The sequence below is a fragment of the Simochromis diagramma genome, unplaced genomic scaffold (genome assembly GCF_900408965.1).
Source record: "Simochromis diagramma unplaced genomic scaffold, fSimDia1.1 OVJJ01000802.1, whole genome shotgun sequence".
NCBI lineage: Eukaryota > Metazoa > Chordata > Actinopteri > Cichliformes > Cichlidae > Simochromis > Simochromis diagramma.
In genome coordinates, this window is record NW_024387492.1 from 23,593,920 (window position 1) to 23,620,666 (window position 26,747).

General features: G+C 43.4%; 2 protein-coding genes across 3 annotated transcripts in view; one reads left to right on the forward strand and one right to left on the reverse strand.

Annotated features, from left to right (window-relative positions):
* Positions 1–17,933, reverse strand: part of nmbr (neuromedin B receptor) — an 81,670-nt gene extending 63,737 nt beyond the window's left edge. The window contains exon 1 of the mRNA XM_040017679.1: positions 15,273–17,933. Coding sequence (XP_039873613.1) covers positions 15,273–15,994 — 722 coding nt within the window. The 5' untranslated portion in view covers positions 15,995–17,933. The remainder of the gene's footprint in view (positions 1–15,272) is intronic.
* A 1,654-nt stretch (positions 17,934–19,587) lies between these two features.
* Positions 19,588–25,892, forward strand: gje1 (gap junction protein epsilon 1). Of its 2 annotated transcripts, none has more exons than XM_040018333.1 (4): positions 19,588–20,065; positions 21,238–21,420; positions 22,170–22,367; positions 23,522–25,892. In XM_040018333.1, the coding sequence occupies exons 1-4, from the start codon at positions 20,036–20,038 to the stop codon at positions 23,717–23,719; spliced, it is 609 nt and encodes a 202-aa protein (XP_039874267.1). In that variant the 5' UTR covers positions 19,588–20,035; the 3' UTR covers positions 23,720–25,892. The 2 variants fall into 2 exon arrangements, with proteins under 2 accessions (XP_039874267.1, XP_039874266.1); XM_040018332.1 differs by having other exon boundaries at positions 19,588–19,905.
* Positions 25,893–26,747: the final 855 nt, after the last annotated feature.

Below are 26,747 nucleotides of genomic sequence, written 5' to 3' on the forward strand. Positions count from 1 at the left end.
GACATGAAATGTAAGGAACAGAGATGTACAACTTCAAAACTAATCAAATTAATTTATGATCCACCACATACTCCCCCTCAGAATAGATGTTGTCCTCAACATCCAAATGTTTAACATTTAGCACAAACGTGGAGTTATGACCATTAATATCACCAAAACCACATACAATAAACCATTGCATACTATTACTGTTTCTTGTACCTTATATGTACTCTACAAAAATAGTATCACAAGCTGGAACTCTTTTCATACATTCTTTAGTGTGGGTCATTACCCAAAGTCTTTCAGTGTTCTCATACAGTCTGTATGAATTACAGTGTCCATGCAGTTACATTAACACAGTCTGCTGCTGGCTTGAGAACAAAGTCATTTTAGTGCAGCTTGTCAAAGCAGTCACTCTCTCCTTTGACAAATGTCCATGAGAGTGATACAATTGGCCGTAGCCATGTGGTGTGCTTTGGATGTGTGTGTTAAGCTGCAAGCACAATATGAATCAGTTCAATGTCCAAAAGTCACTTTGAATATGAATTCTGTGTTAAACAGTCCATTTCCTTGTGGTTGGTGTGGAGTGTAAGTACATTGTCTCTGTTTAGTAATGTGTTTCGTGTGTGATCACAATGTTTCTTTTCACTCAAGTCCACACAGTTATCAGTGGCAGTATGCCTGAACAGTCCGTGGAACCATGAAGTGTGTATGATGTGATGGTGTTCTCAGGTTATAACAAGCTGGTGAACCAAGCCGATCATATGTGAAGATCTTTGGTGGCTTGCGCTCTCTACGCGGTCGCTGATGCTCTTGCTCACAGGTCCTGCTGTGTTTGTCTGGAACAGGTGCAGGAACAGGTTCCTCCACTGATGGTTCCTCGACATAATTTTCCTCTTGGTCGGGTGGTTGTTCACATTGGTTCAGTACTTCATGTTCATTCTCTGGCTCAGATGACATGTTTTCCACTGCTTGAAGGTGTTTGGCTGGTTCATCAGTGCTCATAGGATTCAATGTCTGAGGATAAAGTGGCTCAAATGGCTGCTGAGATGACACTGGATAGTACTCATCATCGTCATCCTCTTCCTCAGCTTGTTCCACTTCCTCACTTGTCTCCACTGCTCTTTTTCTTGTTCGTGGTCGCACTTCAGTTTCAACAGGCAGATGGTCACATGGCAGAAGAAGATTGCGATGCAATATCCTTGATCTCCCTTTTGCTTTCTCAGGTCTGAGTTCATAAACTGGTATATCTCTGCTGACCTGACGAACGACTGTGTGAACCACATCCTCCCAGTGGTTCCTCAGCTTGCCTGGACCTCCTCGAGGTGTCATGTTCCTTATTAAAACACGATCACCTGGCTGTAATACTGAGCTCTTCACCTTGCTGTCATGATGTCTTTTACTTCTTACAGCTGCTTTATGAGCATTTTCTCTCGTGATCTCATATGCTTCTTCCATGCCTTGTTTCCATTTTACCATGTAGTCATGATGATTGCCATCTCCTTGTTCTGAGGTCAAGCTGAACAGCATGTCAATTGGCAATCGTGGGGAGCGTCCGTATAACAAGTAAAAAGGGGAAAATCCAGTTACCTCGCTGCGGGTACAATTATAGGCATAAATCAGTTTGTTAAGAGAGTCCTTCCAGTTAGTTTTCTGACTCTCTGAGAGTGTTTTCAGCATCTGGAGTAGTGTCCTATTAAACCGCTCCACTTGTCCATTCCCTTGGGGATGGTAGGGAGTAGTCCTGGACCCAGCAACTCCACAGTAGTTTTTTAGTTGTGCAAACAGATGATTTTCAAATTCAGCACCTTGATCATGATGTATTCGTGCTGGAAAGCCAAATCTTAAAGCATAGTCATTAAAGATTTTGTCTGCAGCCGTTTTACCTGATTTGGAAGTTGTGGCATACGCTTGGGCGAAGCGTGTGAAATGGTCAATGACTACAAGGATGTATTCATAACCCCCTTTGCACTTGTCAAGGTGCAGGAAATCAATTGAGACAAGTTCAAATGGGTGAGTAGTGACAATATTAGTCAGTGGTGCTCTGCTCTCATGACACGGCTTCTTCTGTTTTATGCAAACACACCTTCTGATCACATAATCCTCTACTTCCCGTTGCATATAGGGCCAGTAAAACCGGTCCCGTATCAGTGACAATGTTCTCTCTACACCTTGATGGCCCATTTCATCATGTAGCTCCTTTAGTACAGTACTTTTGTGTATTTCTGGTAGGACCAACTGTTTTCTGTTTGCTGTTTTTCTGTGCAAGATCCCATTCTCATCCATCTCCAATTTGTCCCACTCCCTCAGGAGACATATGACCTGTGGGCTGAGTTTTCTTAGCTCTGAACGTGATGGTTTTTCCTGTGTTAGTTTACACTGAATTACAGGTCCAATAGTCGGATCACTTCTCTGGTCCTGTTTGATCTGGCCTTTTGTCAGTGGAATGATGGAAACATCTGTGGCCATGGCTGAGCACCTGACTGAGACACCCATGGACCATGACACATTGGAGTCATCCTGCCTTTCCACTGCCTGTGTGGTTGCTCCAATTACATCATATGCCATTTCCTCTGTGCATTCATTCATAAACGTTTCCATGTCTACCGGCATCCTGGAGAGGCTGTCTGCATCCACATTTTCTTTACCAGGGCGATATTTAATTGTGAAGTGAAAGTCTGCCAGTTCTGCTACCCATCGACACCCTGTTGCATTCAGTTTGGCAGTGGACAGTACATAGGTAAGTGGATTATTGTCGGTATACACGGTGAAGAATGGTGCATAATATAGGTAATCACGGAATTTTTCTGTGATAGCCCACTTGAGAGCAAGAAACTCTAACTTGCCTGAATGCAGATGGTAATTCTTCTCAGCTGCAGTTAAAGTACGGGAACCATAAGCAATCACACGAAGCTTTCCATTCTGCTTTTGGTACAACACGGCACCTAATCCCTGGTTTGACGCATCAGTGTGAAGGGTGAATGGCTGTGAAAATTCTGGAAAGCCTAGAACAGGGGGCTGAGTTAGACAGTCTATCAGCTGCTCTAGTGCTAACTGGTGCATGTCGGTCCACTCAATAGGTGTACTCGAAGGGACACTACACCTGTTTCGCTTTGTTTGCCACTTTAATCTTGTGTTTCGCTGGGTTTCAGCATCTGCAGGTCCCTTGAGCGAGTCATACAGAGGATTTGCAATTCTGGCAAAATCCTTGATGTATTGTCTGTAATAACTTAGTAGGCCCAACATTGCTCTTAGTTCACCAACAGTACCTGGCCGTTTGTTTTTCAAAGCTGTTACAGCAGCAGTGTCTGCGGAGTCTATCCTGCTTCCCTCTGCTGACACAATCCTGCCAAGGTACCTCACTTCTGTCCTAAACAGGTCACACTTCCTTGGTTTGAGTTTGATTCCGTACTCCCTGAGTCGACGCAGCACTTTCCTGACATCCTCAACATGATCCTCAAACGTTCTGCTAAAGACAAGGACATCATCGAGGTAAGGCACACATATTTCATCCCTTAACCCTTCTAAGCACTCCTCCATGCAGCGTTGGAATGCTGCCGGAGCATTCATCAGTCCAAATGGGATTCTGACCCACTCATACAGGCCCCAGGGGGTCACAAAAGCTGTTAGGTGTTTACTGTCTTTGCCCATGAACCCCTGGTGGTATGCTTTACCCTGGTCCAGTAGAGAAAAGAGAGTGTTGCCACCTAAGTTGTCCATGATGTCTTGTACTCTGGGAATGGGGTGGCGGTCTGGGTGAGTCTTCCTATTCAGCTCTCGGTAGTCAATACACAAGCGCAGCGTACCGTCTTTTTTTCTTACACAGACTACCGGAGAGGAGTAAGATGAGTTTGATTTTTCCACCCACCCCTGAGCTATTAGGTCCTGTAGGTAGTTTTTCATTTCCTGATACAAGGGTTTTGGTACAGAGAGATAAGTCCGTGTGACTGGCTCATTATCTTTCAACGAAATGTTCATTTGCAAGTTTTCAACACAGCCTATGTCATCATCAGATTTAGAGAATGACTCTGACTCTTCTCTTAACATCTGACTAACAGCTTGTCTCTGGTGGTCATTCAGGTGAGTCAAGTCGACAGGTGGGTCCCATTGTTCACTTTTAGGTGTGTTCTCACCTGAGCTCTTAGCCTGGATGGGACGGACTGATGCAGTAGGGAGGCAGTCAGTTTTGAATACATTAGCAGGATATATTGATGCAACAGACTGCACAGTTCCAATAACAGTCCTACTTGGCAGTGTGATGTCATGGCTGGTGGGATTTTGTACACTAATGACAATTTTTGGTGTCATACCAGTCTTTACTAAAACAAGGGTATCACAGAACTCGAGTCCTTCAGGCCACTGTGGGTTCTCATGAGGCTCGAAGATCAGGGTTCTATCTTCTTTGAAAGGTGGGGCTTGCACTCGACACTCGATTTGGAGGGAGCTGTGTTTAGGCACTTCAACTCTCTCATTTGTTGTTCTTACACTGTGCTCACATGGCTGTCCCACTGTCACTGCATTAACAAAAGCTCTTGCCCTACTCTTTCTGAGGTGAGGAAAAGCTACTTTTACTGTTTTCATGAGTTTCTCTTTATTCTTATTGTTTGTCTTATCCTGTACTCTGTTTGCAACTAGGTGTGAAATCACATTGAAGCCAATTATGGGGTATGACTGTTGGTTGCCTTTTAACACTAACACAGGTATTAGCAGATCTTTATCATTAGCAGTAAGTCTGAAGCTTACCTCGAGCCAACCAATATATGGTATTTCCGTCCCATTGGCTGCTTCAAGTTGCAGTGGTTCAAGTGGGTCTACTAGTTCTGCTATATCTCTTAGTTGGACATCAGGCAAATGGGTCTGTTTCCAGGCCGCATCTACAGCACAAATTTGTGAACCTGTGTCCCAAAGTGCCTGGATTCTTTGGTTGTGCAGAAAGCACTGAATGAGACATTTCTCTCCTACAAGCTCTTTTACAGTAGGCATCTTCACTGGATTACTTCTTTTCCTACACTTTGGTTTGCAACTTGACTGTGTCTCCTGTTTCTTAATAGATGAACATGTATGTGGCTTACAGTACCTTCTGTGCACAGACCAGTGTGTCTCTTGACAGTCTTTTGAGCAGTACAATGTTATTTTACAAACAGAACAACATTTTAACTTCATACTCTCTTCCTTTCCCTCACAGTTAGCACAATATTGGGACTTTTCAATGCTGTCGGTTGCCCCATGTCCCGTGGGAGCAACCTCCCTTAGTTTAAAGGGCTCCCTTTATCTGATTTTGTCAGTCTAGGTGCTTTACAACCTGCACGGAAATGCTCACTACTCCCACACCTAAAACAATGCTGGCAATATGCCTCACCTGCCTGCACACATGCAAAACATCTGGGACGGTGACTTGGTGAGGGATAATATCGCTGTGGTGCGAATCTTTGTTGAAACTGTGCTGTCCCATGCACATGCCCAGGTCCATATGCTGAGTGGTATTCCTGTGCTGCTGCAGGAGGGTGCTGGTGGTAAAATGGCATGCAGTTTTGTTCAGCCTTAATGGGGAAAGGCTGCTGAGGTGCTGGGGTTGTCTTTTGAATGGTTTCTCTGATTTGGGAAACTTCAGCCCTCAAGTCTTTCAGCAGCACCATGTCAGCACGCATTTCCTTTATTTCTGTTAGAAGATCAGGGGGTGGAGGGGCTGGTTTCTCTTGAGCTGTGCTTCTCTTTCCCACTGGGGAATCATTAGACTGGACAGTATTTACAGCTGTTACTCGTGATGGAGCGGCATGTTTCTTTTTGTCCTGTCTTTCCTTTTCATTTGCGACTGCAATATTTACCTTCTCGAGCAACAACTCATCTGAAGTATTTGTTTGCAGGAGGTAAGGTTGCAGGTCACTTTTAATATTGTCATTCTGAAGACCAGTCAGGACAGTATGCATAAAAAGGCTCTGGACTAGTGCTGGATCATACTTCAGACTGGACTCAACTTCCTGAGAAGCAAACAGGATTTTCTGTCTCAAGTCCATTGTCCTGATCAAGAAATTTTGGGGTGTCTCTTTACTACTCTGAACCTCAGAGGTAAGTTGTTTGTATAACTCTGTGGCACCTTTCTCCTGGTAATGAGACCTGAGGATTCTCCTAAGAGCAGGTAATGTGAGGTTTTCTTTTCCTTCAAGATAACTCCTTAGCTGCAAGCCTGGCGTGATAGCACGAATTACAGCATCAGTGATTTCTGATTCTGGGTAGCCTCTATTGATCCCGCTTTCAATTTGTCTGGCCAGACTGGAGAATGTCAGCCTGTCTTTTTGCCCCGGCTCTCCTATTTGGCCTGATATCTTAAAATCTTTGCGCCACATGGAACTGTTTGGTGCTGTTGGAACAATGTTTCTCACTGGGGTGCGAGGACTTAAGGCAGGATTCATGCTATTCCTCATCAAGTCATGCATTTCACCCTCTTTTTGTTATAAGAGCAGTCTTAATGTCTCTATCTCCTCCTGGCTACTTTCCTGGTCCTGAACAGCTGGATCCACTGTTTCATTCACACCTTGTTTTTTATCCATTTGTATGTCACTTATAATGTCCTGGACATTAAGAAGTTCTGACATACCTTCATCCTCTCGGGTAGCCAGCTCGGTGCGTTCAAGGTACTTAACTAAATGCGAGACTAGCTGACTGCGCGTTCTATTAATCACAAACTCTTTTCCTGGTCCTGAGATTTGAAGTACATCACATAATTTAGTCAGCTGCTCTAAAGTCAGTTGATACAGTGTTCCTTTAATCTCCAGCTGTAGCTTTTCTAATTCAGACTCCATGTTGTCAGAGGAGTTAGCACAAGCAGTCAGTTGAGAAATGATCAGACTTAGTTGGCTTTTACTGCCCCCTAGTGGCCACTTTTTCACTTCAGGATACAGATACCAACGTAGGTCTAGCGATGTCTCTGCTGCTTTACTATGCTCCTTTCTGATACCTGGGTCGTCTGGGGGGGGATGATCAACGAGAGGATTTCTCTTACAGGTCAGGGATGGTCCTCGAATCAATCATCCCAGCGGTGCCTCCAAATGTTGTGCCCTTAAACAGGGGAAATAGTGAGGAGAGGTGAAAGAACGGCACAGACACGCAGCTCTCACTCTCACTCGTCTGTATTGAGTTTCAGAAGCAATACAACCAAAACAATATTCTTATGGATGCACTCAGTCTCAGGACAACTGTATCCAAACTAAGTCACTATTGTTCGCTGCATTAGCTGATGAGAATACTTTAGATAACATGAACTGTAGCATTAGACAAAAACATCTTTTTAACTCGCACATGTTAGCTGACACAGTCACTAACTTTCCACAGCAATGAAATAATACTTTAAGTACTGCATGTCTTTCAGTAGTTAACTTATACAGATAGTAACAGAAAAATCTTCACACAATATGGCGGAGTAATAGCGAAAACTAGCATACGCAGCAACAGAGATTAACTGGAACTTCTCAGCAAAATAGTCCGCAATTCACATCTTCCGCTACAATGAACAATGATAACAATGTAATAATCAACAGTAACACACATTTATACAGATTTGTGCATGACAGTTACCTTAAACAGGGGAAATAGTGAGGAGAGGTGAAAGAACGGCACAGACACGCAGCTCTCACTCTCACTCGTCTGTATTGAGTGAAGGAGGAAGCGCGCGAACCCACCTACTGGAGCCCTGAGGCATTAACAATGGATCGACGCACAATCAACCCAGGCAAAGCTTTCACTACTTATCTCCCTCTATATTCCCACTGCATATTCTATTTGAAAACAGTCAAAGCAACAAATAAAACATTAATAAGGGCATGACATGAAATGTAAGGAACAGAGATGTACAACTTCAAAACTAATCAAATTAATTTATGATCCACCACACACACACACACATATACGTTGCTGAGAGCATAAATTCAAAAGTTGTTCTCCTCTGAAGCGCAGGGACAGCAGCCGCATAGCTCCACCCGTCAGAGGACAGCCACGACAGGATTTACAGGGAGAGGAGGTGGTGTAGTAGCTACTGCTTAAGTATTTATCGATGAAAATGGAAATGCTTTTGAGAACTTCAGAAGGCCAGCTCTGTTTGCTCAGCTGTTTGCATTTGTCTAATATCTCATCACACTGCAGAGCTGCTGACAGCCGGGCTTTAAAGCAACTCATCATGACACACATTAAAGCTGCCATCCCTGCAAACCTCGATCTATAGTTTGCATACAGGGCAAACAGGTCGACAGAGGACGCCATAATAACAGCTCTTCACTCAACCCTCACACATCTAGACAGTAGTAACACCTATGTGAGAATGCTGTTTGTGGATTTCAGCTCTGCCTTCAATACAGTTCAATCCCACAAACTGGTTAATAAACTAAGCAACTTAGGACTCAGCAGCTCACTGTGCAGCTGGACTTGGACTTCCTGAGCAACAGACCCCAGGACGTCAGAATGGGAGCGCACACCTCCTCCACCCTCACTCTGAACGTAGGTGTCCCACAGGGGTGTGTCCTCAGTCCCCTCTTATACTCACTTTTCACCCATGACTGTTTGACAACAACAATGAATCAGCCTACAGAGAGGAGGTTCAGCATCTGAAGCAATGGTGTGAAAACAACAACCTGCATCTGAATACAGCCAAGACCAAGGACTTCAGAAGAACAAAGCGATCTGAGCACTCTAGAAAACTTTAAGTTCCTCGGAGTCCACATCTCGGCCGACATTACCTGGTCCACAAACATTTCCCACCAGGTAGGGAAAGCACAACAAAGGCTGTACTTTCTCAGGAAACTGCGTCAGGCCCAGTTACCCCAGAGACTGCTAGTAAACTTCTACCACTCCACCATCGAGAGCCTTCTGACTTACTGTTGCACACTCTGGTTCAACTGCCCTACCTCCACCCTCAACTGCACTGCCAACACACATGGACATTACACTTTATTTATAAACTGTATTTCTATGTATACTTTAATGCAACCAACATCCCTACCTCTTTAAACTGTATTTATTATACTGCTATTTATTATAGTTGCAACAGCACCCCCCGCCTCAATGTGCAATATCACCCCCCCACACACACTCGATGTGCAATATCACTGATCACACTGCACCTCACAGTGCACCTGCTCCTCGAATGGCATGTAAGCGTGTATGTGGAAATATGTGTGTGTACGTATGTACGCATGCATATATGTATGTACGTGCGTGTATGTATGCATGGGCGTATCCGTATGTATGCAGGTGTATGTTGTAGGAATGTTTAGCTTATTTTAGAGTTTAGAAATGTGTTAACATAGAATGTAGAACTATTGTAGAGACACTGACACTGCCCTCAATATAATAAAGGCCTCACTGTGTCGTGCACTTAGGAGTAGATTGTAGGAGACCCCTCCCCCACTTGAACTGTGAAAGTAAAACAGAGAGGAGTTAATGCTGAGTGGAAATTCCCCAGAGAATGTTTGGGTGGGGGTCTCAACATTTGTAACTGGATAACTGTGGTCTGGAAGGGAGATGGACTTTTATGACCGGCAGGGAGTCACGTACATAGAGACACACACCCACAGTGCTTTAACTGTTACGCACACACATCCACACGCACACTCACTCATGTGCACTCACACATACACACAGGTATGCGTACACAGTCACACACGAGCACTCACATAGACACGTGGGAACGCGCACATGTAGGCATTCATGTGCTCGTGCACATAGACACAGACACAGTTTGCAGCACACCGTGGGGGGGTTTTATGATGGGGACGCCTCTATAAAGCTGGCTGTAACTAACAAAGGGGTGAAGATTTTTGCAGAGGGACACACCGGCCTCGTCTTCCCTTCTAGAAGTGCATGCTTAAATGAAGATGAATAAAGGTTTTGTGAAATAACTACTGAGTTCCGGTGCCGTCTCTGAAAGTTTCGACGAATAAAAGAACCGGGGTGAAACTGATTTCACAACAATGTATAACTTGTACATATCTTTCTTGTGTAAATGTAAATTTGTCTGTGTTATTGTGTAAATACTTATGCTACTGTGTACTTCAGACACATGGAGAGATGCCAAACTGCCTTTCATTGTTTTTGTAACAATGACAATAAAGAGCTATTCTTCTTCTTCTTCTCTTAAAAGCAGTGCTCCTGCTTATGTGACAGCAGATTTTTACATTTATTTTATGGAATCCAAGTAAACTGTAGCTCTCAGCAGATTTTCCAGTCTAGATCTCAAGAGCCTGTTTTCATTCCTGTGGCATGAGTTTGTCCAAACCTTCAGTACCTGATCACCATTCACTCCCGGCTCTTCCAGCGAGCCAAGGAGTGTTTGACCCCCAACCATAATCTGTTCCTGCAGCTGACCCAGTTTTCCCAACACAAAGCAAACACACTGTCATAATCCTGGGACTCTGACCCAGCGTTTTCAGTTTACATTTTGAGTTCTTAAGTTATTCCTTGAAATACGGTAAGTAATAGGATTAACATTTGGTTGCCTTAAGTCTAGTCTAGTTATCCTTCACTTAGGTCTTCTTTGTTAGTGTGTCATGTTTCTTTTCTTCCAGCTTGTGTTATCATGCCTACATCATTCCATGCTGTTTTTTGAAAGTATGTGTCCTATGTCGGTGTAGTCGGCTTTGCTTCCTTTGTCTCCTTATGTCAGATTAGCCTCAGCTGTTTCCCCATGTGTTTCCACTTCCCCTGATCACCTCCTGTGTGTATTTAGTCTGTGTGTTTTCAGTCATTCCTTGTCAGATTGTCTGCTTCGTTTCCAGGTCATGAATTCATGTGACGTCCTTATGGTTCAGTTTTCTCATATCAGGTTCTAGGTTCATGTTCTTGTTTTGGTTTTTTTTTTTTATTTAGCTCACCCAGTTTAGTTTATTGTTAGTCTTGTCTTTGCCTTTTGCTTTGTACCTTTGTCCAGCCTACAATAAACGGCTTGTTTTAAGTTCCATTAGTTCCCATTAAGTTTGTTTCTATGCTTTGGTTTGTCTGCACCTGGGTCCACTATTCGCACTCCACACAATTTGCCTCTGCACACTGTGACACACACGGTGAGTGAGAGCCAAATCCAACACACCTGAACCCTAGCCTCCACCCATGTAACGCAGCCTTTATACGCTTCATTACCTACACCTGTTCACCTGCTCATTAGTGCAAATATCTAATCAGCCAATAGGATGGCAGCAAATCAGTGTATTCTGGCACATACAGGTGACCTGTTCAGACCCAGCAGCAGAAAGAGGAAAAAAAGAAACTGAAGTCTAAGGTTGGAGGAGAATGGCCAGACTGCTGCGAGCTGATAGGAAGGAAGAGGGAACTCAAAAACACTTGTTAAGACCAACGTATGCAGAAGAGCATCTGTGAATGCACAACATGTCAGACGTCAAAGCGGCAGAAGACCACACCAGGTGTCACTGCTGTCACCTAAGAGCAGGAAACTGAACAACACAAGACCGGAGTAATGTTGGTCTGATGAGCCTCCATTTCTGCTGTCGTGATCGGAAGGTAGGGTCAGGTGTAAACAGTGTGGATCCATTCTGCCTTGGATCGGTCGTTCCGGCTGATGGTGGTGGGATGGAGTCACTGAGACTTTTACAGCTGAGCATCATTTAAACACCACCGCCCGCCTGAGTGTTGTCAGTCACCACGCCCCTCCCTGTATGACCACAGTGATGGCTGCTCCCTGCAGGATAACACATTGTGTTGCAGGTCATCTCAAACGGGTTTCCTGAACACGGAGATGAGTTCGCTGCACTCTGGTGTTCTCCACACTCACCAATCTCAGTCCAGCAGTAATGTTGCTGCTGCTCCTGATGGTCCTGATGCAAACCATTCCATGACTCCACCTGCAGGAGGGATGAAGCTGGTGGGTTGTGTTGTTAACCTGTTAACTAAACCCACACTTACAGCTTATGCTTGAACCCACAATACTTCCAAACATCTCAGCGTGAAGCCTGACATCTTACATGAAATCGCTCCACATGACAGACGCTGTGCGCTCTGGCTCTATGTCGTGTTGTTACCTGATTAAAATTTAATGCGGCACAATGCACTTAACCTTTGCTGGTTAAATTTTTATGAATGGCAAACATAAGAAATGTTCAACGTGGTGTAAATGTGCATGATGTCGAGTGGGAAGAATATGTGTGGGAATAAACCCACACTCTGGCTGTTTCTGATGACCTCGATCTCATTTCCTTCTACGCTCTCTCTCACCTCATCTTTCCACCACATTCAGCTTTTTAACCAGACTTTTCTGATTCCTTCTTGTCAGCTGCTGCTCATCCCTGTCTCTCCTCCTCCTTATAAATCACACTAAACATGTACAACCCACACACACCTGTGCATAGACCTGAATAACAGGCTGGGCTCGGACCTTAAAGGTGTCAGTGGTCATTCATATTTAATGTCCAGAATGAACCGCTGTGAGGGGCAGAGCTGTTTCTGTGTGTGTGGATCCTCACTGCTGCAAGCTTCACTGTGATCTGAGCCAGCTCTGCCAGCAGCTGAAGACTGCCCAAACATCCCAGAGTCCTTATCGTATAGCAAACCATCAAGAATACACAAAAACTTATAGCCCAGCTGAGTCTGAAGGTACTGGCTGATTTAATAATAATAATGGATTGCATTTATATAGCACTTTTCAAGACCCTGAAAGCACTTTACATTATAATTCCACCATTCATTCACACACTGGTGGAGGCAAGCTACAGTTGTGGCCACAGCTGCCCTGGGGCAGACTGACAGAAGCGAGGCTGCCATGTCGCACCATCGGCCCCTCTGGTCAACACCAGTAGGTGAAGCGTCTTACCCAAGGACACAACGACCAAGACAGACAGACAGAGATGGGGATCGAACCAGCAACCTTCCGATGACAAAATGAGCTTCCCAACCCCCTGAACCACGATTGCCCACGAAAGTCGAATATGTCAACCAAAAGATTTCCTTCACATTTGTTATGTGTAGTTATTTATGAGAAAATTTATTAATCCAGTTTAAGGTCCGTGTTTTGGTCGTGTCTCAAGCATTTTAGGAAACGTCAGCGTCATGGCTGAAGGATGTTTCAGCATCTCTTCTTTACTTTTTACTGTCGCTTATCAGCAATTATCAATGTAGTGTCTGCAAACAGTTAATATCAGCCAATATCATCACCATTAATATATCAGTCACATCACGTTTTGCAGAGAGAAGGACCAAATGCAGACTCAAGCAGGCAAACAGGTTAACTTAAAGCAAGTCAGTAAATGAATTTTTAAAATATCCAAACAGTCAAACATAAAGTTCAAAAACTGTAAATTAACTGAAACCTTAAACTTGAAAATACATGAGGGCTGGAAACCAGGAGAACAGCCAGCGACTGTGTACACACAGAGGGCCAATCAGGGAAGTGGAGACTAGTGGAAAAACGAAACACAGCTGAACTGAATCACAGAAGACGAGCCGAAGCAAAACTAAAGTAAAACAGGAAGTGTGATAACTAAACAGGGAAAAATCAAGAATTAAACTCTAAGCATTAAACAAACTCGGATTCATATAGGAAATTTAAACGACCCAACGAGAAGGCCCAAAAACTCAAAAACACTGGATGAACTGACAGCTAAGGCTCTCCCAGAAACGTCCACACTTCCTAAAAATAAGTCTGACTCAATTACAACAAACCCCACAGAGTCTGAGTCTGCTGGGTTAATTCCACAGAGGGAGTGAAGAAATGAAGGTGAAAAGAAATTAAAGGGGAAAGGAGCTCAGAGTGCAACAGTGGAGATGGAAACATGCAGAAAATGAATGAGTTCAAGAAAACATTGAATGATATGAAACTGATTCTGAGGCAGCCAAGTATTCATCTCATCATTATCTTGTAATAATATTAAATTAATATAAAGAAACATAAGTAACCACCAACATGTCTTCAGTCTGGTCCAGACTGCAGGTTTTAAACGCTGAAGCAGCATCAGTCATGAGCTGCCTGTAATGTCTGGAGAGAGACTTAACGTGGGTCGATGCCACATCTCCAACACGCCAAGGTCACGAGATGGAACTTGGAGAGAGAACCTGCTGCTCTGAGTCTGTGTCACATTCAGCTCTACAGTAAAACCACAATTACTGTGAGTTTTAAGGAGGAAGAGCACCGAATTATCAAAGATAACAAAACGTCTGGCCTTAAAAGTCAAACAGCAGTCACTGATTATTGATCCAGTCAGCCAAGCACACCCACCAAGCTTATCTGCAATACCTCAGAGTTTCTGAAAGTCTCAGTGAGAAACTCTGATTTTAAACTGCTGACAGTGGTTTTCTGCACTTTGTCAAACAGTTTCATTCGCTGAGGGTGAAACTCATTAAAAGTCATTAAAAGGTTAAGAGCGCCTCTTCCACGCCTCTCCGCTGCAGTCCTGCCAAGCTTTTTCTCATCCTCAGAGTTTCCTTCATTTCTCGGACATTATCTAACACTCATCAATGCTGTGCCACAAATCAGCTTAAAGCGGCTACATTCATGCACACAAGGCTCCAGAGGCTCTTTGTCTGCAGTTCCAGATAAATGGCACATTCACATGCAGTCATTTTACAGCAGTTTAATCTAATGACGTCTGCTCCCACAGAACATCATCGCTGAACATCGCAGGCTAATTAGATGATTCACTAATATTTTCCCACACTGAGAAAGTGTGCACTGCTTTTTCAGATTCATTCAGCTGCTGCACACTAATCAGGTTACATTGGAGAGCTGCATCTCATCCGTGCGATCACAGTCAGAGCACAGAGTCCTGCAACAGCCGGCGGACCGATCCGCCCTAAAAGTGGAGACGACCGCGAGGCGATAGACGGCTGTCAGGGTTCTTACAGGGGTGTGAGGACATTGAAGCCAAAGTCTGAGAGAGCTCGCATGCTTTAAATCAATCAGCAAATCTGGCAGTTTTCATCTCCTGTGAATCACATTTAAAAAGTTCAGTGTGTGGTTTTTCTGCCAGCTTCAACCGTGAGTGTGATGGATTCAATCTGACTGTGCGACCTTACCTCTGAAATATCGACCAAGCATGAAACAGAACATGTTTAATAACGTGCTACACCTTCCGCTCAGCCTGCTGGCGTTATATGCTCCGTAAAACTATCAGCTGTAACAGGTGCTTTCATTTTAACCTCCTCATTTTTCATTTGACACTAAAAACTGCTTCAAATTTGAATCATTGAGTTTAACAGTTTCACGCAGTGCCGTGAAGGACCAGAGTGGCACCGCTGGTGTCACACCGTCACCGCGAGAAAACACTGTAGCTCTGTGATTTTGGCCCCCATGATTCTCCTACCTGTCAGCGCTGAGCGCAGTGAGCGTGAACACCGACACCCCGACCGAGGTGAGCTGGATGACGGGGATGAGTTTGCACGCCGCCTCTCCGAACACCCACTCCTCGGAGAAGTAGCGGAAGGCGTCCACGGGCACGCAGGTGACCAGCAGCAGCAGGTCTCCCGCCGCCAGGCTGGAGATGAAGATGTTGGGCACGCTCCTCATGGCGCTGTTGGTGATGAAGATCTTCACCAGCGTGATGTTGCCCAGCAGACCCACGACGATGATCAGAATATACACGGAGGTCATCACGCAGCGCACCACGAAGTGTACGGTCTCCGCGCCGTCCGCGGACGACCACGGGCCGGGTACCTCCGTGGAGTTGGGGCTCAGAGCCTCCGCGGGAAGGTTCGAGAGGAACTCGTCATCCATGAGTGCGCACGGAGGAGCACTCCACACGAGGGTCGACCGCTTTTGCGCAAAGGGAAGCTCGCGCGTAAAGACGCAGAGACAGCAGGGGTGTGTGTGTGACGGTGTTGGGGTGTGTGGGTGTAGGGGGGTCCACACCGGCACCAACGACCAGAGAGACGGAAAAGTTTTCCAATAGCTGCTCCTCCGAGAAGCTTCTGAAGGCAGAGAGGAAGCTGACGCGCGTAAAGAGGGGGGAGGCACCGCTGTCTCTCCCCCCTCTCTCACACCCGCAGCCTGGGGGGGGGGGGGGGGACCGAAAGTTTGAGGGCTCATGTTTTAATCTTCCATTATCATTTTTATCATTTTAGCGGGTTTTTTACGTTTGAAAATTTTCCCCCCAAGGATTTCTTCCTGGAAATTTGAGTTTGATCTTTTTATTTCTAATAAGTTGATCTGGAATTTAAATGAAATCCATTAGTGCAGACAGCCTCAGATTTCACTCAAACGGAATCATTTTAATATTTTAGTTTTTAAGCCTGTTTTTAATTCACCTCAGTAAAAATATTCCTTCATATTAATCTCGTTTGTTTTGATTTCATAAGAATCTCAGCTCAGAGCAGGTTTATTTCACCGAGCTGCCAGGCTGGAAAAGACCAAACTGAAACATGTTTTATATTCAGTCCAGTTTTTATCTTTGCTTCATTTAAATGTTTCTCGCACCCAGTTTGAGCTTTTTGATGATAGCCTCAGTTCTTTTTCCATTTTTCTCACAAAGAAAAAGAAACAGTAAAGCAGTGAACATGTCACAGATTTAGAACAATGTATATCCGGTGGTTACACGGACTTTAGTTTCTCGTCCACCTCTTCTCTCCTCTTTCATCCCGTCATCACTTCGGTTTTATTCATCATCAATTGTCCATTTTCCTCTTCCTTGTTTCAGCCTTCCTCCATCTATGCTGGGGTCACTTCATCCTCTCGGTGATTGCAGGAGGGGAGATTCAGAGTTCAGATTTTTGTTTTTTCATTCCAGATTTGATTCCTTCTTTGAATTTCCCTCCAGCAGAACCTGCAGCTCGGTTGAGAAGTGCCTGCGGTGAATTTGAGAGAGGAGTGATGAATCACTCTGCCTGTTGATGCTGTTTATGATCTTATTTGTTCATTTGCTTTCAGAGTCACGTTCCCACTGACAACAGATCAAAAGCCGCATATAGGCGACGAACGAGGTTAACAAACATCCGGGTATGTTGTACCTCATCTTTGGCAAAAACCTACATCCAGTCTTTATGTAAAGAAAGAAGGGAAAGCAGCCGGTCTTCCTGTGGGTGGAAGCGTATACAGCATCACTGAACTATGTCAGAGCATCAGCGTCATCTATAATCGTGTCAAAAGCATTTTGTGTTTTTAGGTGTAAAACGTTTGACATCGGACCTATGCTGCATATTTTAAAAAAAACAAAGCTCTGTTCTACCTGTGCTCGTGCACAGGCAGAACAGAGCTCTGAGGTCAGCTCGTCTCCAGAAGTGCTTTAAAAAGTTGAAAGCTGGCGGAAGAACAAACAGCAGATCTGTGTATCAGGAGATATTCCCTGAACATGACCCGTGACTTCTTTAAGTTTTTCCCATCCTTCCTGCCGCTTTTCTAACTTCTGTCCTGGAGCTGCGAGGTTGCAGCTGAAGGCTGCCGTCTCTGCGTTCCATCATTCAAATGGACAAATTCACTTTAAAATTCGCTCTCGGCGGCTGAGCGTAGCTTTGTCTGTCACATCCACAGATGGCCGAGTCAGAAGTGCTGCAGAGTCATTTGATCCGATGTGATTTTCTTTAAAAGAGCCAATCTGTCGTCTGATCGCTTTCATGTCAGGTTCGCATAATTACAAACTACGCGTGGGTGTAATTAGAAACCAGCCTTTTATCGACTGACTTATTTTCCTCTGAGATCATTTTTAAGAGCAGAAACTGTTAAAGATGCAGGTCATTCCTCCTCAGCTCTCTGTAGCTGTTACAAAAACGCAGCCAGCAGCACCTACAGTCAAGCGGCGTCCCATTATTATTATTATTACTGTGATTGCAATGGAGGCATCATTTTGGGCTTCATTTTCCAGGGGTTCAAATTTGGAAGCAGAGCAGGTCAAAACTTTCAGGGCATATTCCAGCAGCACCTCTGTGGTCGCTAAGGCTGTCATTAAAGCTGCAATTCACAGCTCAGATTAGGTAGAAATAAAAGTCATTTTTTATTTGGGGGTTTCTGGGACCTTGCTGACCTGGTGACCTGATGAGCTTCTAGAATGACTCTTATCAGCTGAGAGCACACCTGGTGATGTCAGCCTGGTGCTTAACCTTTCGATGTTTAATCAGGAAGAGATTGTCTGAGTAAAATTATCTCTGTTCCCAACAGTCACCCAGGAATTATCTGTTCGTCTTCACAAAAACACGGCAGCTGTAACCAAACACCTCTGGACTGAAGCTAAAGCGCCCAGATCTCAGCAGGTCCCAGTTCCACAGTGAAGGCTGTGAGCGACGAGGTCAGCGGCTGATGCGGACGCGCGTCTGCTGTTAGAACTCTGGAAAGCACTGAAAGCGGGCTGTCAGTCGTTCTGACAAACTTCTCTGCTGCAGAGGAAACCTGCAGTCTGCTGCCACAGTCGACTGTGGACGGGTTTCTCTCTTCCCCTCAGAGCGATGGTTCAGCATTACATCTCACTCTCTGCTCCCACAAACATCATTACACGATCTGTGCTTTGAGAATCAACGCCCCTAACCTCAAAAACCATGTCAGTGTTTGAGTTAATCACGCCATCGATTCTTGTTACATTCAGTTTCATCTCAGCATCCGTCCACTCTACATTTATTATTATTATGATGATGATGATGATTATCATTAATATTTGACCAGGATGTCCGACTGAATCTCTTGGAGACCTGACCAATGTAACACTGCAAACACACAACTTCAGCTACATGACTGACAACGTGATATACACCACACACCTACAACATGAAACACTAGTGACCTCCCAAGAAACACATCCACACCCCCTTCACTGCGTTCCTGCTTTTTCTTTCAGCAGTAGGCCGACAAACATATCAGCGCTACTCATAAAGAGGACGATATTGAGTGAGAGACTTTGCATTTGGAATAAAACATGGAGACGCAGGAGGTATTAAAACTGAGGAGGCACACCACCATCATCACAGGCAGAAAAGTAGCTTCAGCAGAGTAAAAGTAAAGCTAAATTTATTTCTACATTTTTTATTCCATTTATTCTTATGAAACATTTTCCTTCACATAATTTTTGTGTTGTTTTTGTGGTTCTGGAGAAAAGAAAGAAGAATCCACTAAAGTCCATTGTCAGTTTTTATTGAGAAACAAAGTCTGAGTCGAACGTTTGGAGTTAAAATAAATAAATATTATTAACAATATTAATATCTTATTTCATGGTACATTAATTACTGGAGGTTTATTAAAATCTCTCAAATCTTTTAAACGTTTATATACAGAGCTTTTTTTTTTTATTATTAGAATGTTTGTATTGCGCATGCCCGGTACCTACAGCGGCTCACGCGCTTTTACGCACAGCGTCCTCCTCCAGGTATCACACCTGGCTGTGGAAAACTCACATAGTTAGGACGGGTAACGCCGGATACTCCAAGAACGGACCTTCAAATTAAAAGCACAACATCGCCAAAAAGACAATGCGGCATTAAAAAGTCTCCAAATATTTATTTAGCCTTTTTAAGCTTCACTCTTTGTGTATAAAGAAGAGCTTAGTTTGATTCTTTTTAACGTATTTTAGATTTTTTTAATCATGCTAAATACAGTTTTTATTTATAAAGCATTGCTCTTTAGCTCTTTCTTTCTATTTTTGGTTTTTATTTTACTTATTTAGAAAAATTTTCTGTAAAGATTTTTTCTTTTTATATTTGCCCGTTTTTATTTAATGATGTATTTCAGACATATTCAAAGTGTTTTATGAGGTTCTTGTGGTTTTATTTTTCATATACTCGCTCTGAATCGCAGTTATTTCACTCATATTTCTGACTAATCCTCAGGTGTTCTGTTAACCCCTCTGTTCCCTCCGTGCACCTCTGGATGTGTTCAGAGCTGGGACCGGAAGTCGCGCAGGGTTATCTGTGTGGCTTGACTGCGCTCTCTGTCCCGCAAAATCCCGCAGCTGGCATGAGTTTAGGATCCGTGAGTGGAAAAAAGAGGGGGGAATGAACAACACGCCGCCAGGATTACGGTTGGTGTGTGGACTTTTATTTCACTTTGTCCGCTTTTGGTTTTGGTGGATTTGAACTTTGATCGGGTTTCTTTCTGTGTGGCTCGCTCGTGGCTCTTCATCGGACTGTATTTGGGACCACAGCCGCTCCGTGAATGCTCTTCCACAAGTATTTACAGTGCAGGGTGTGTTGTCATCACTCTTGTTTTCGACAAAATGTTTTCTCACAGCTGATTAATCATGTGTCCATTTCAACTTTATGAAACCAAAAATGATGCTTTAGTTAAGTTCTATAAAGTCCATAATTCTATTTAATCTCATTAATACAACAGCCTGTGTGTGAAAATGTTACAGCTCAGTGGGTTTTCAAAATAAAGTTCCAGATCGTGAGCATGACCGTTAGAAAGTGTAAGTTCTGAGGTCCCGTGGAGCTCCCGGGTTCTTTAGCGCACTGTGTGCTTTGTATTTAGTTGCGTGTTTGCCATCTCTCTCTGCATTGTGTTGAACAGGGGGGTGTTTTTCGCTGACATAGTTCTGTAGGGATTATAATGCAGGGAGCACATGCCCTCATGGCCCATTGTTGGCCCCTCTGTCTCTGTTGTCTCTCTTTCTACTGAGCGAGTCAATTGATGGAGGGATAAAAGGCCAAAAATATGCACTGACATGGCTTTCAAGAGAGAGAGAGAGCGGGGCAGAGGCAGAGGGTCAGTGGCAGATTTGGTAGACCTACTGTTGGTGGCCTGTACCCAGAGCCGGCAGCAGACAGGCCATGAGGGCCCAGAGCAGCCCTACAATTAAACGGGGAACACCGAGAAGCAAGCCATGTCTTTAAATTACATCAAAAACTTCTACGAAGGATGCGTAAGTACATCTCTCAGACTTATTGGAAGGCTCTTCCTCTAACCGGAGCCTGCCTCACCGAAGCTTTGACAGTTAGAGAGAAGCAGTGCTTAACACACGTCCCTCCCGTGGCTTAAAATGAAAAGACATTAAAAAAAAAAAAAATTAAAGTCAATCTTCGTTTTGCTTCAGTCTTTATGTAGCTGAGCAACATATTTGTGAGCCAAGAGGCTCTCTGCTTTGTGAGAGTGCCATTTGGGCCCTTTTTCTGATAAACATGAGACGGGAAATGTTTCCTCTCAGTGGGTTTTGTTTTAGCCTTCAGAGCTCAGGGCCTCCAAAGCGGCTGCTTTTATCTGGCTGACAAAAGATGTTTTTCCTCTTTATATGTGTGTGTGTGTGTGTGTGTCATGAAAACCTCTATGGCAATGTAAATACCCCCGTGTGTGCACATATGTCTGTCTGCTTACGTGTTGTCCTGTGTGTGTGTGTGTGTGTGTGTGTGTGTGTGTTCCAGCTCAGGCCTCCTACAGTGATAGGCCAGTTCCACACCTTGTTCTTCGGCTCCGTGCGGATGTTCTTCCTGGGCGTCCTTGGCTTCGCCGTCTATGGGAATGAGGCGCTGCACTTCAGCTGCGACCCTGACCGCCGAGAACTCAACCTTTACTGCTACAACCAGTTTAGGCCCATAACACCGCAGGTAGGAGGAGTCATCCAAACTTTCATCCCTCTGATGTCACAAACCAAAGCAGAATGAGCTTTTAGAGGTGCCATCAGCCTTTATTAACACGAAGTAAATGCTACAAAACCTCCGAACAATTCTAAATATCCCAAAATGTCTGTAAATGTTGAATACCATTACAGATCATATTGAGTTTGAGTTCTGAGAAATTGCATGTGTACAATGAAGAAAAGCAGTTGTGAATTATCAGTTTGGATAAATTCTGTTGAAGAATGCAGCGTCATGTGTGAATCAGGGAAGTTTCCAATATTCCAGCTGAGGCATGTTTGGGGACAGATGGTGATGTGTCCAATCCAATAAAAAGCATTTGCAGTCAGAAAACGGTCGCAGGTGGTTATCAGCATGAACGGCTTTTTTCCGTATTGGTGGAAAAGTCAATTTGGGAAAGAACATTTCAGCAAACATTGAACTGCAAATGACCAGATTCCCGCCTGCTGCTTTTCCAGAGACACAAATCCTATATTTCACTGATTTCCACCATCTGGAAGGCCAATTTAAAAGCAGTGTCTGAAGTCATGCACAATAAATGGACTTGTTCTTTTTACATTGTTCTTGAACTTTCTATCCCTATTTAACCTTTTTCCTCCTTCCCCCGATTTTCATCCTTGACTTGCTGCTCTTGTTGAAGTCCTCTTCCTGCTTCAATCCATCAACTTTACTTCCATGAGCTTTTCTCACTTCCCTTGCGTTGTTCCTCCCCTCTTCAGGTCTTCTGGGCATTACAGCTGGTAACAGTCCTGGTTCCTGGAGCAGTATTCCACCTTTATGCCGCCTGTAAGAACATAGACCAGGAGGAGATCCTCGAGCGACCCATCTACACAGTCTTCTACATCATTTCTGTTCTCCTGCGCATCATTTTGGAAGTCATCGCCTTCTGGCTACAAAGTCATCTCTTTGGCTTTCAGGTCAGTCGGTGAGAAATGTGACACGATAAATATTTTTATTCATATGTTCACCCATATTCACACCAAAGGATGGCAACAATGAGAACTGTGACTGTGTCTGGAATATAGTTTTCTTTTTAACATTTTATTTTGTATTAATACCCAATTTTAATAGTTATAACTGTTTAGAATGAAGATTTAAATTTATTATACATACCTACAATGTAAACAAACCTATTAGTCCATCTGACATAAAAACATTTAAACATCTGTCCAAAACCAATTCAGAAATTTAAAAATTATATTATTTATTGGGCAAATAATAAACTCAATTCACATTTGATACCCAAATTTAAACCAGCACACTGGACTCTTCTGAGAAGTCAGAAATGAATCAAACATGACATGCAAACACTACAATTAATTTTTCTCTTCAGGAATGTAGGTTTATTTATCATGTTTGTCTTCTGATAGAAAACAAATAATATCCTCTTTACATGTAGTGAATAGGAACCTTTAAACCTGACAGAAAAAGTGATTTGATTTATATTGTGACAGATGATGATATCCACTGATATGAGAAAAGATATTGGAGCCTATCCCAGCTGTCATAGGGCACACCCGAGGCAGGGCACACCCGAGGCAGGGCACACCCGAGGCAGGGCACACCCGAGGCAGGGCACACCCGAGGCAGGGCACACCCGAGGCAGGGCACACCCGAGGCAGGGCAGCAGACAGACAACCATTCACATTCATGGACTAGATGATGGAATCGAACTTGGGATCTTCTTGATGTGAGGCTACTGACCGCCCCACCATGCAAATATATTGGTATATAAATGTCATTATTATGATGGCAGAAAGGTCAGATTTTGCTACCTGGTAAATTGACCTTTATTACAGTACAAGATAAGTCTCTTTAGGCATGACGTACCAGGGAAGTTTGCAGCTTTACTTTGATCATGGGATCTGTTCCTGTGTGAAAATGTAGTAATTGTACTTTTTGACTGTTTTAAATGGTCCGGCACATAATAGGTACAGCCAGAGTAGATACATTGGCAATAATGCCGATCAAATTCCTGTTTTCATGAGTTGTAAGGTTTGAGCAGCCAGTGCCTAGAAGTTGAGATAAGAATGGAAGCTTCAGTGCCTCACATTTCTCTCTTTTTCCCCAGGTTCACCCACTGTACATGTGTGATGCCAGTGCTTTGGAAAAGGCTTTTAATGTGACAAAGTGCATGGTACCTGAACACTTTGAGAAAACCATCTTCCTCAGTGCCATGTACACCTTCACCGTAATCACCATACTTCTCTGTATTGCCGAGATATTTGAAATACTCTGCCGACGACTGGGCTATCTCAACAATCAGTGACACAAGTGCACAGATAAAATGACTTGTGGTAAACCTGTATGACACCTTATCTGCCAGTTATACCGGGCTCCTGCCGGCTACGGCTGGACCTTTATAAAACAGGGAGCGAACAGAAGACCAAAACCTCACCTGTGGTCAATCGTGAGTAAGTGGCACTAAGAAATTTGAGACAGTCCAACAATGTTAGAGCTGGCAAGTCTGAAATAACCTCCAGAGTTTAACCATAACTATAGAGTGATGATCCCTGGTTGTATATCAGATATCAGTGGGTCTGTACTGGTTGTGTCCAAAGGTGTTGTGTGGCCAATAGTTACCTCTTACTGAACACTTGGGGATGGACTAGAAAGACATTTGGTTTTCTTTTTTTTTTTCCTACAAGACATGACTGAAGGACAGACTTCATGGTGCTACTAAAAACTCTTTCCAGATGGATTACAGCCCAATGTCAAACACCTCAAAGGCCCATAACAATCTTTTCTTGGAGTTGTACCTCAGATCTGACTATACAGAAGAAACCCCAGAAGCATTAGCTGCACACATTTTTCTACAGCGCTTTGAGTGCTCAGATGAGTAGAAAAGCGCTATATAAGAACCAGTCCATTTACCATTTAAAGGGCCTAACATGCACTAAATGCATCATGGTTCATCGAGCCAACTTGATGCATCCTCTGTGGACTCTGTTCACTTATGGAGTGCCAACCTAAACAGTTCTTCTTACGGTGCAAAAAGATCTGACTGGAAGGCATAAGGTCTTCATGTAATGTAACTGTTAACAATGCAATTAACTGAAGAGCTAGTCACATTATTCTGTATAAAGTGCAGATGAACGTAACTGTCTAGCTTGCCTTTCAGGTGCCAACCACCAAACGTGACAGGCACATCGCAGAGCTGGCCACAGATTGTCACTCATGCCATGCATAAGAAACTGTCATCCAGTAACTTTACCCATGGGCGAGTGAATTGCAGGTGCCATTGCTTCTGACACTTGTATGTGTGACAGTTATCGCTTCCAATGTGTGTCTGATGTTGCTCAAGGTCTGTTTTGACCTTCACTTCAATCAACACAAGCGCCACAACTTTGTTGTCATTTCATATAGGATGGTAGTTCTTAAACAACTTGATCATCAAGCTCATGTGCCGGTTGAGCCTAAACATATGCTTGAGTTTACCTCAGTGAGATTAAAAGGCATCTTCAGACCACCGATGCGTCTTACCAAAGATGCCATTGCTAAAATGGTTGCTATGTAGTGTTTTACTCTTCAAGGTAAAGATCTGCCCAAAGATGCAACTTATTATGAAATGGGTTTGATGCAACGAACTACGAAAAGGAAAACACCTTGTAATATATATTTTTAAAAAACTTTATCAAAATCTATCACCTGAAAAATCTGAGTTAAAAAGTTACAATTACATTTGGCTGTAAAAATGTGTTGAAATGAAAAATTTTCAGTTATATAGTAGTACTAAAGTTGTAATGGTTTTGAAATTTCTGAAACAAAGCATCAAGCTCCAGTTAGAACATTCATATGTTAATTTTTTGTTAATAGGTATTTAATAAAATCCTACTGGCAGATTTGTTGAAATCCAAGCTGGAGAAGGTTCAAGCCATTCATGGTTCTGAACGTTCTGGGACACCAGAAGAGGTGTCCTCAGTCCCCCGCCTTTGCTTCACCCTTTTTTCTTTGCTTGAAGTATTAATACTTTCTGTAATATTTTCCTTTGGTGTCATTGTCCATGTATTTTGAAAAAGATTACCTCTCATGTTTTGTAATGTTTTATTTTTAATCAGACATCCATCCAACTTTTGTTATGAAGTTTTCAGCAATCTGTTCATCATCTCAGGTACAAAATTGCATTACACGACAAAAGTGGATCAAACGCTCTTTCCGAACCCTTTTAAACCCTTAACCCTTTTCCTCTCTCTGTGTCATCACTCCAGTTGCAGGATTTAGAAGGGTTTGAACCAGGTATGTGACTCCTGTGATTTGGGTTTGTCTGCGTTCTGGTATCTGTGACTGGACGATGGTTTTAAATTTTGCCTCTAAAAGTTCTGTCACCAAGACTAAGGCCTGGTTTGTATGAAATTAACAACTGCAGATTAATTTGGCAGGATAAAAGGTTTCGATGTGGTGCAAATAATGAACAAATCCAGGAATCTCACTGGATAAAATGGGATAAAACAAATTTAAGTGCATAGCAGTGGTCTATCTCAGTCTATTCACATTATCTTTGAGTTAGTTTATCTTGTTCTACTGCTCAGGTATACGAGGTGCTATCCAAAAAATTCAGAGACTAGGGTGATAAAAGTAAAACCCATACCTGATTTAAATGTAGCTACCGTCCCCTTCACAGTAGTCACCTGATACAACGATCCATAGTTTCGGCTCGTTAACCACACCTGGAACACTCCCCGGAAGTCCCATTTTTCTCATTGGTGCTGCTTCCGTTCAATGGTGCAAATCGTTTCTTTCTTTTTTTTCACCTGCTAGGTAACACAGACTAGTGTAACATTCACCTAAGCTGCTTCTGGCACCTGTTGCATGTTAAGAAAAGAACTTCTGAGGGAGAAGTCAGTTTCTTTTACTAGACTGTACACATTTACTTTCTGGTTACCAGACAAGCTGGCTAGTTTACTTGCAGTTAGCAATGCAGCTACCTTAAACAGCTCATGCTTTCTTTGTCCACTAGCTAGCAAGTTGCCAGAGCACATCACATTTCTATAGGTTTTAAGCCTCTGTTCATTTAGTGGGCTAGTTTCAGTCCTTGTGAAAGGTACTGTTTATAAGGTTGGGGAAATCTGTAGTCAGTTGAAACTGAAGAAGTCACCTGGATGAGTGGCGCAATGTTTCTCCCGCTGAAAACGCTATGTTCAGATGAACAGAATCAACTTTTGGGGGTTTTAAGCCTCTAGTAATTTCAGAGGGTTGTGTCAATCTTTCTGGTGTGACCAGGCTAACGGGTTAGTTTCATGCTATCACCTGTAATTTTGAAAAACAAACCCAGGACATTTAAAATCCACAAGAAGAAA

Excerpts from the sequence above, each read along its gene's own strand:
- gje1 (XM_040018333.1), top strand. The coding sequence starts at position 20,036 with ATGCTCTTCCACAAGTATTTACAGTGCAGG. Across the intron at positions 20,066-21,237 it reads ACAAGTATTTACAGTGCAGG|CTCAGGCCTCCTACAGTGAT; the intron begins GTGTGTTGTCAT and ends TGTGTGTTCCAG. Across the intron at positions 22,368-23,521 it reads GTCATCTCTTTGGCTTTCAG|GTTCACCCACTGTACATGTG; the intron begins GTCAGTCGGTGA and ends CTTTTTCCCCAG.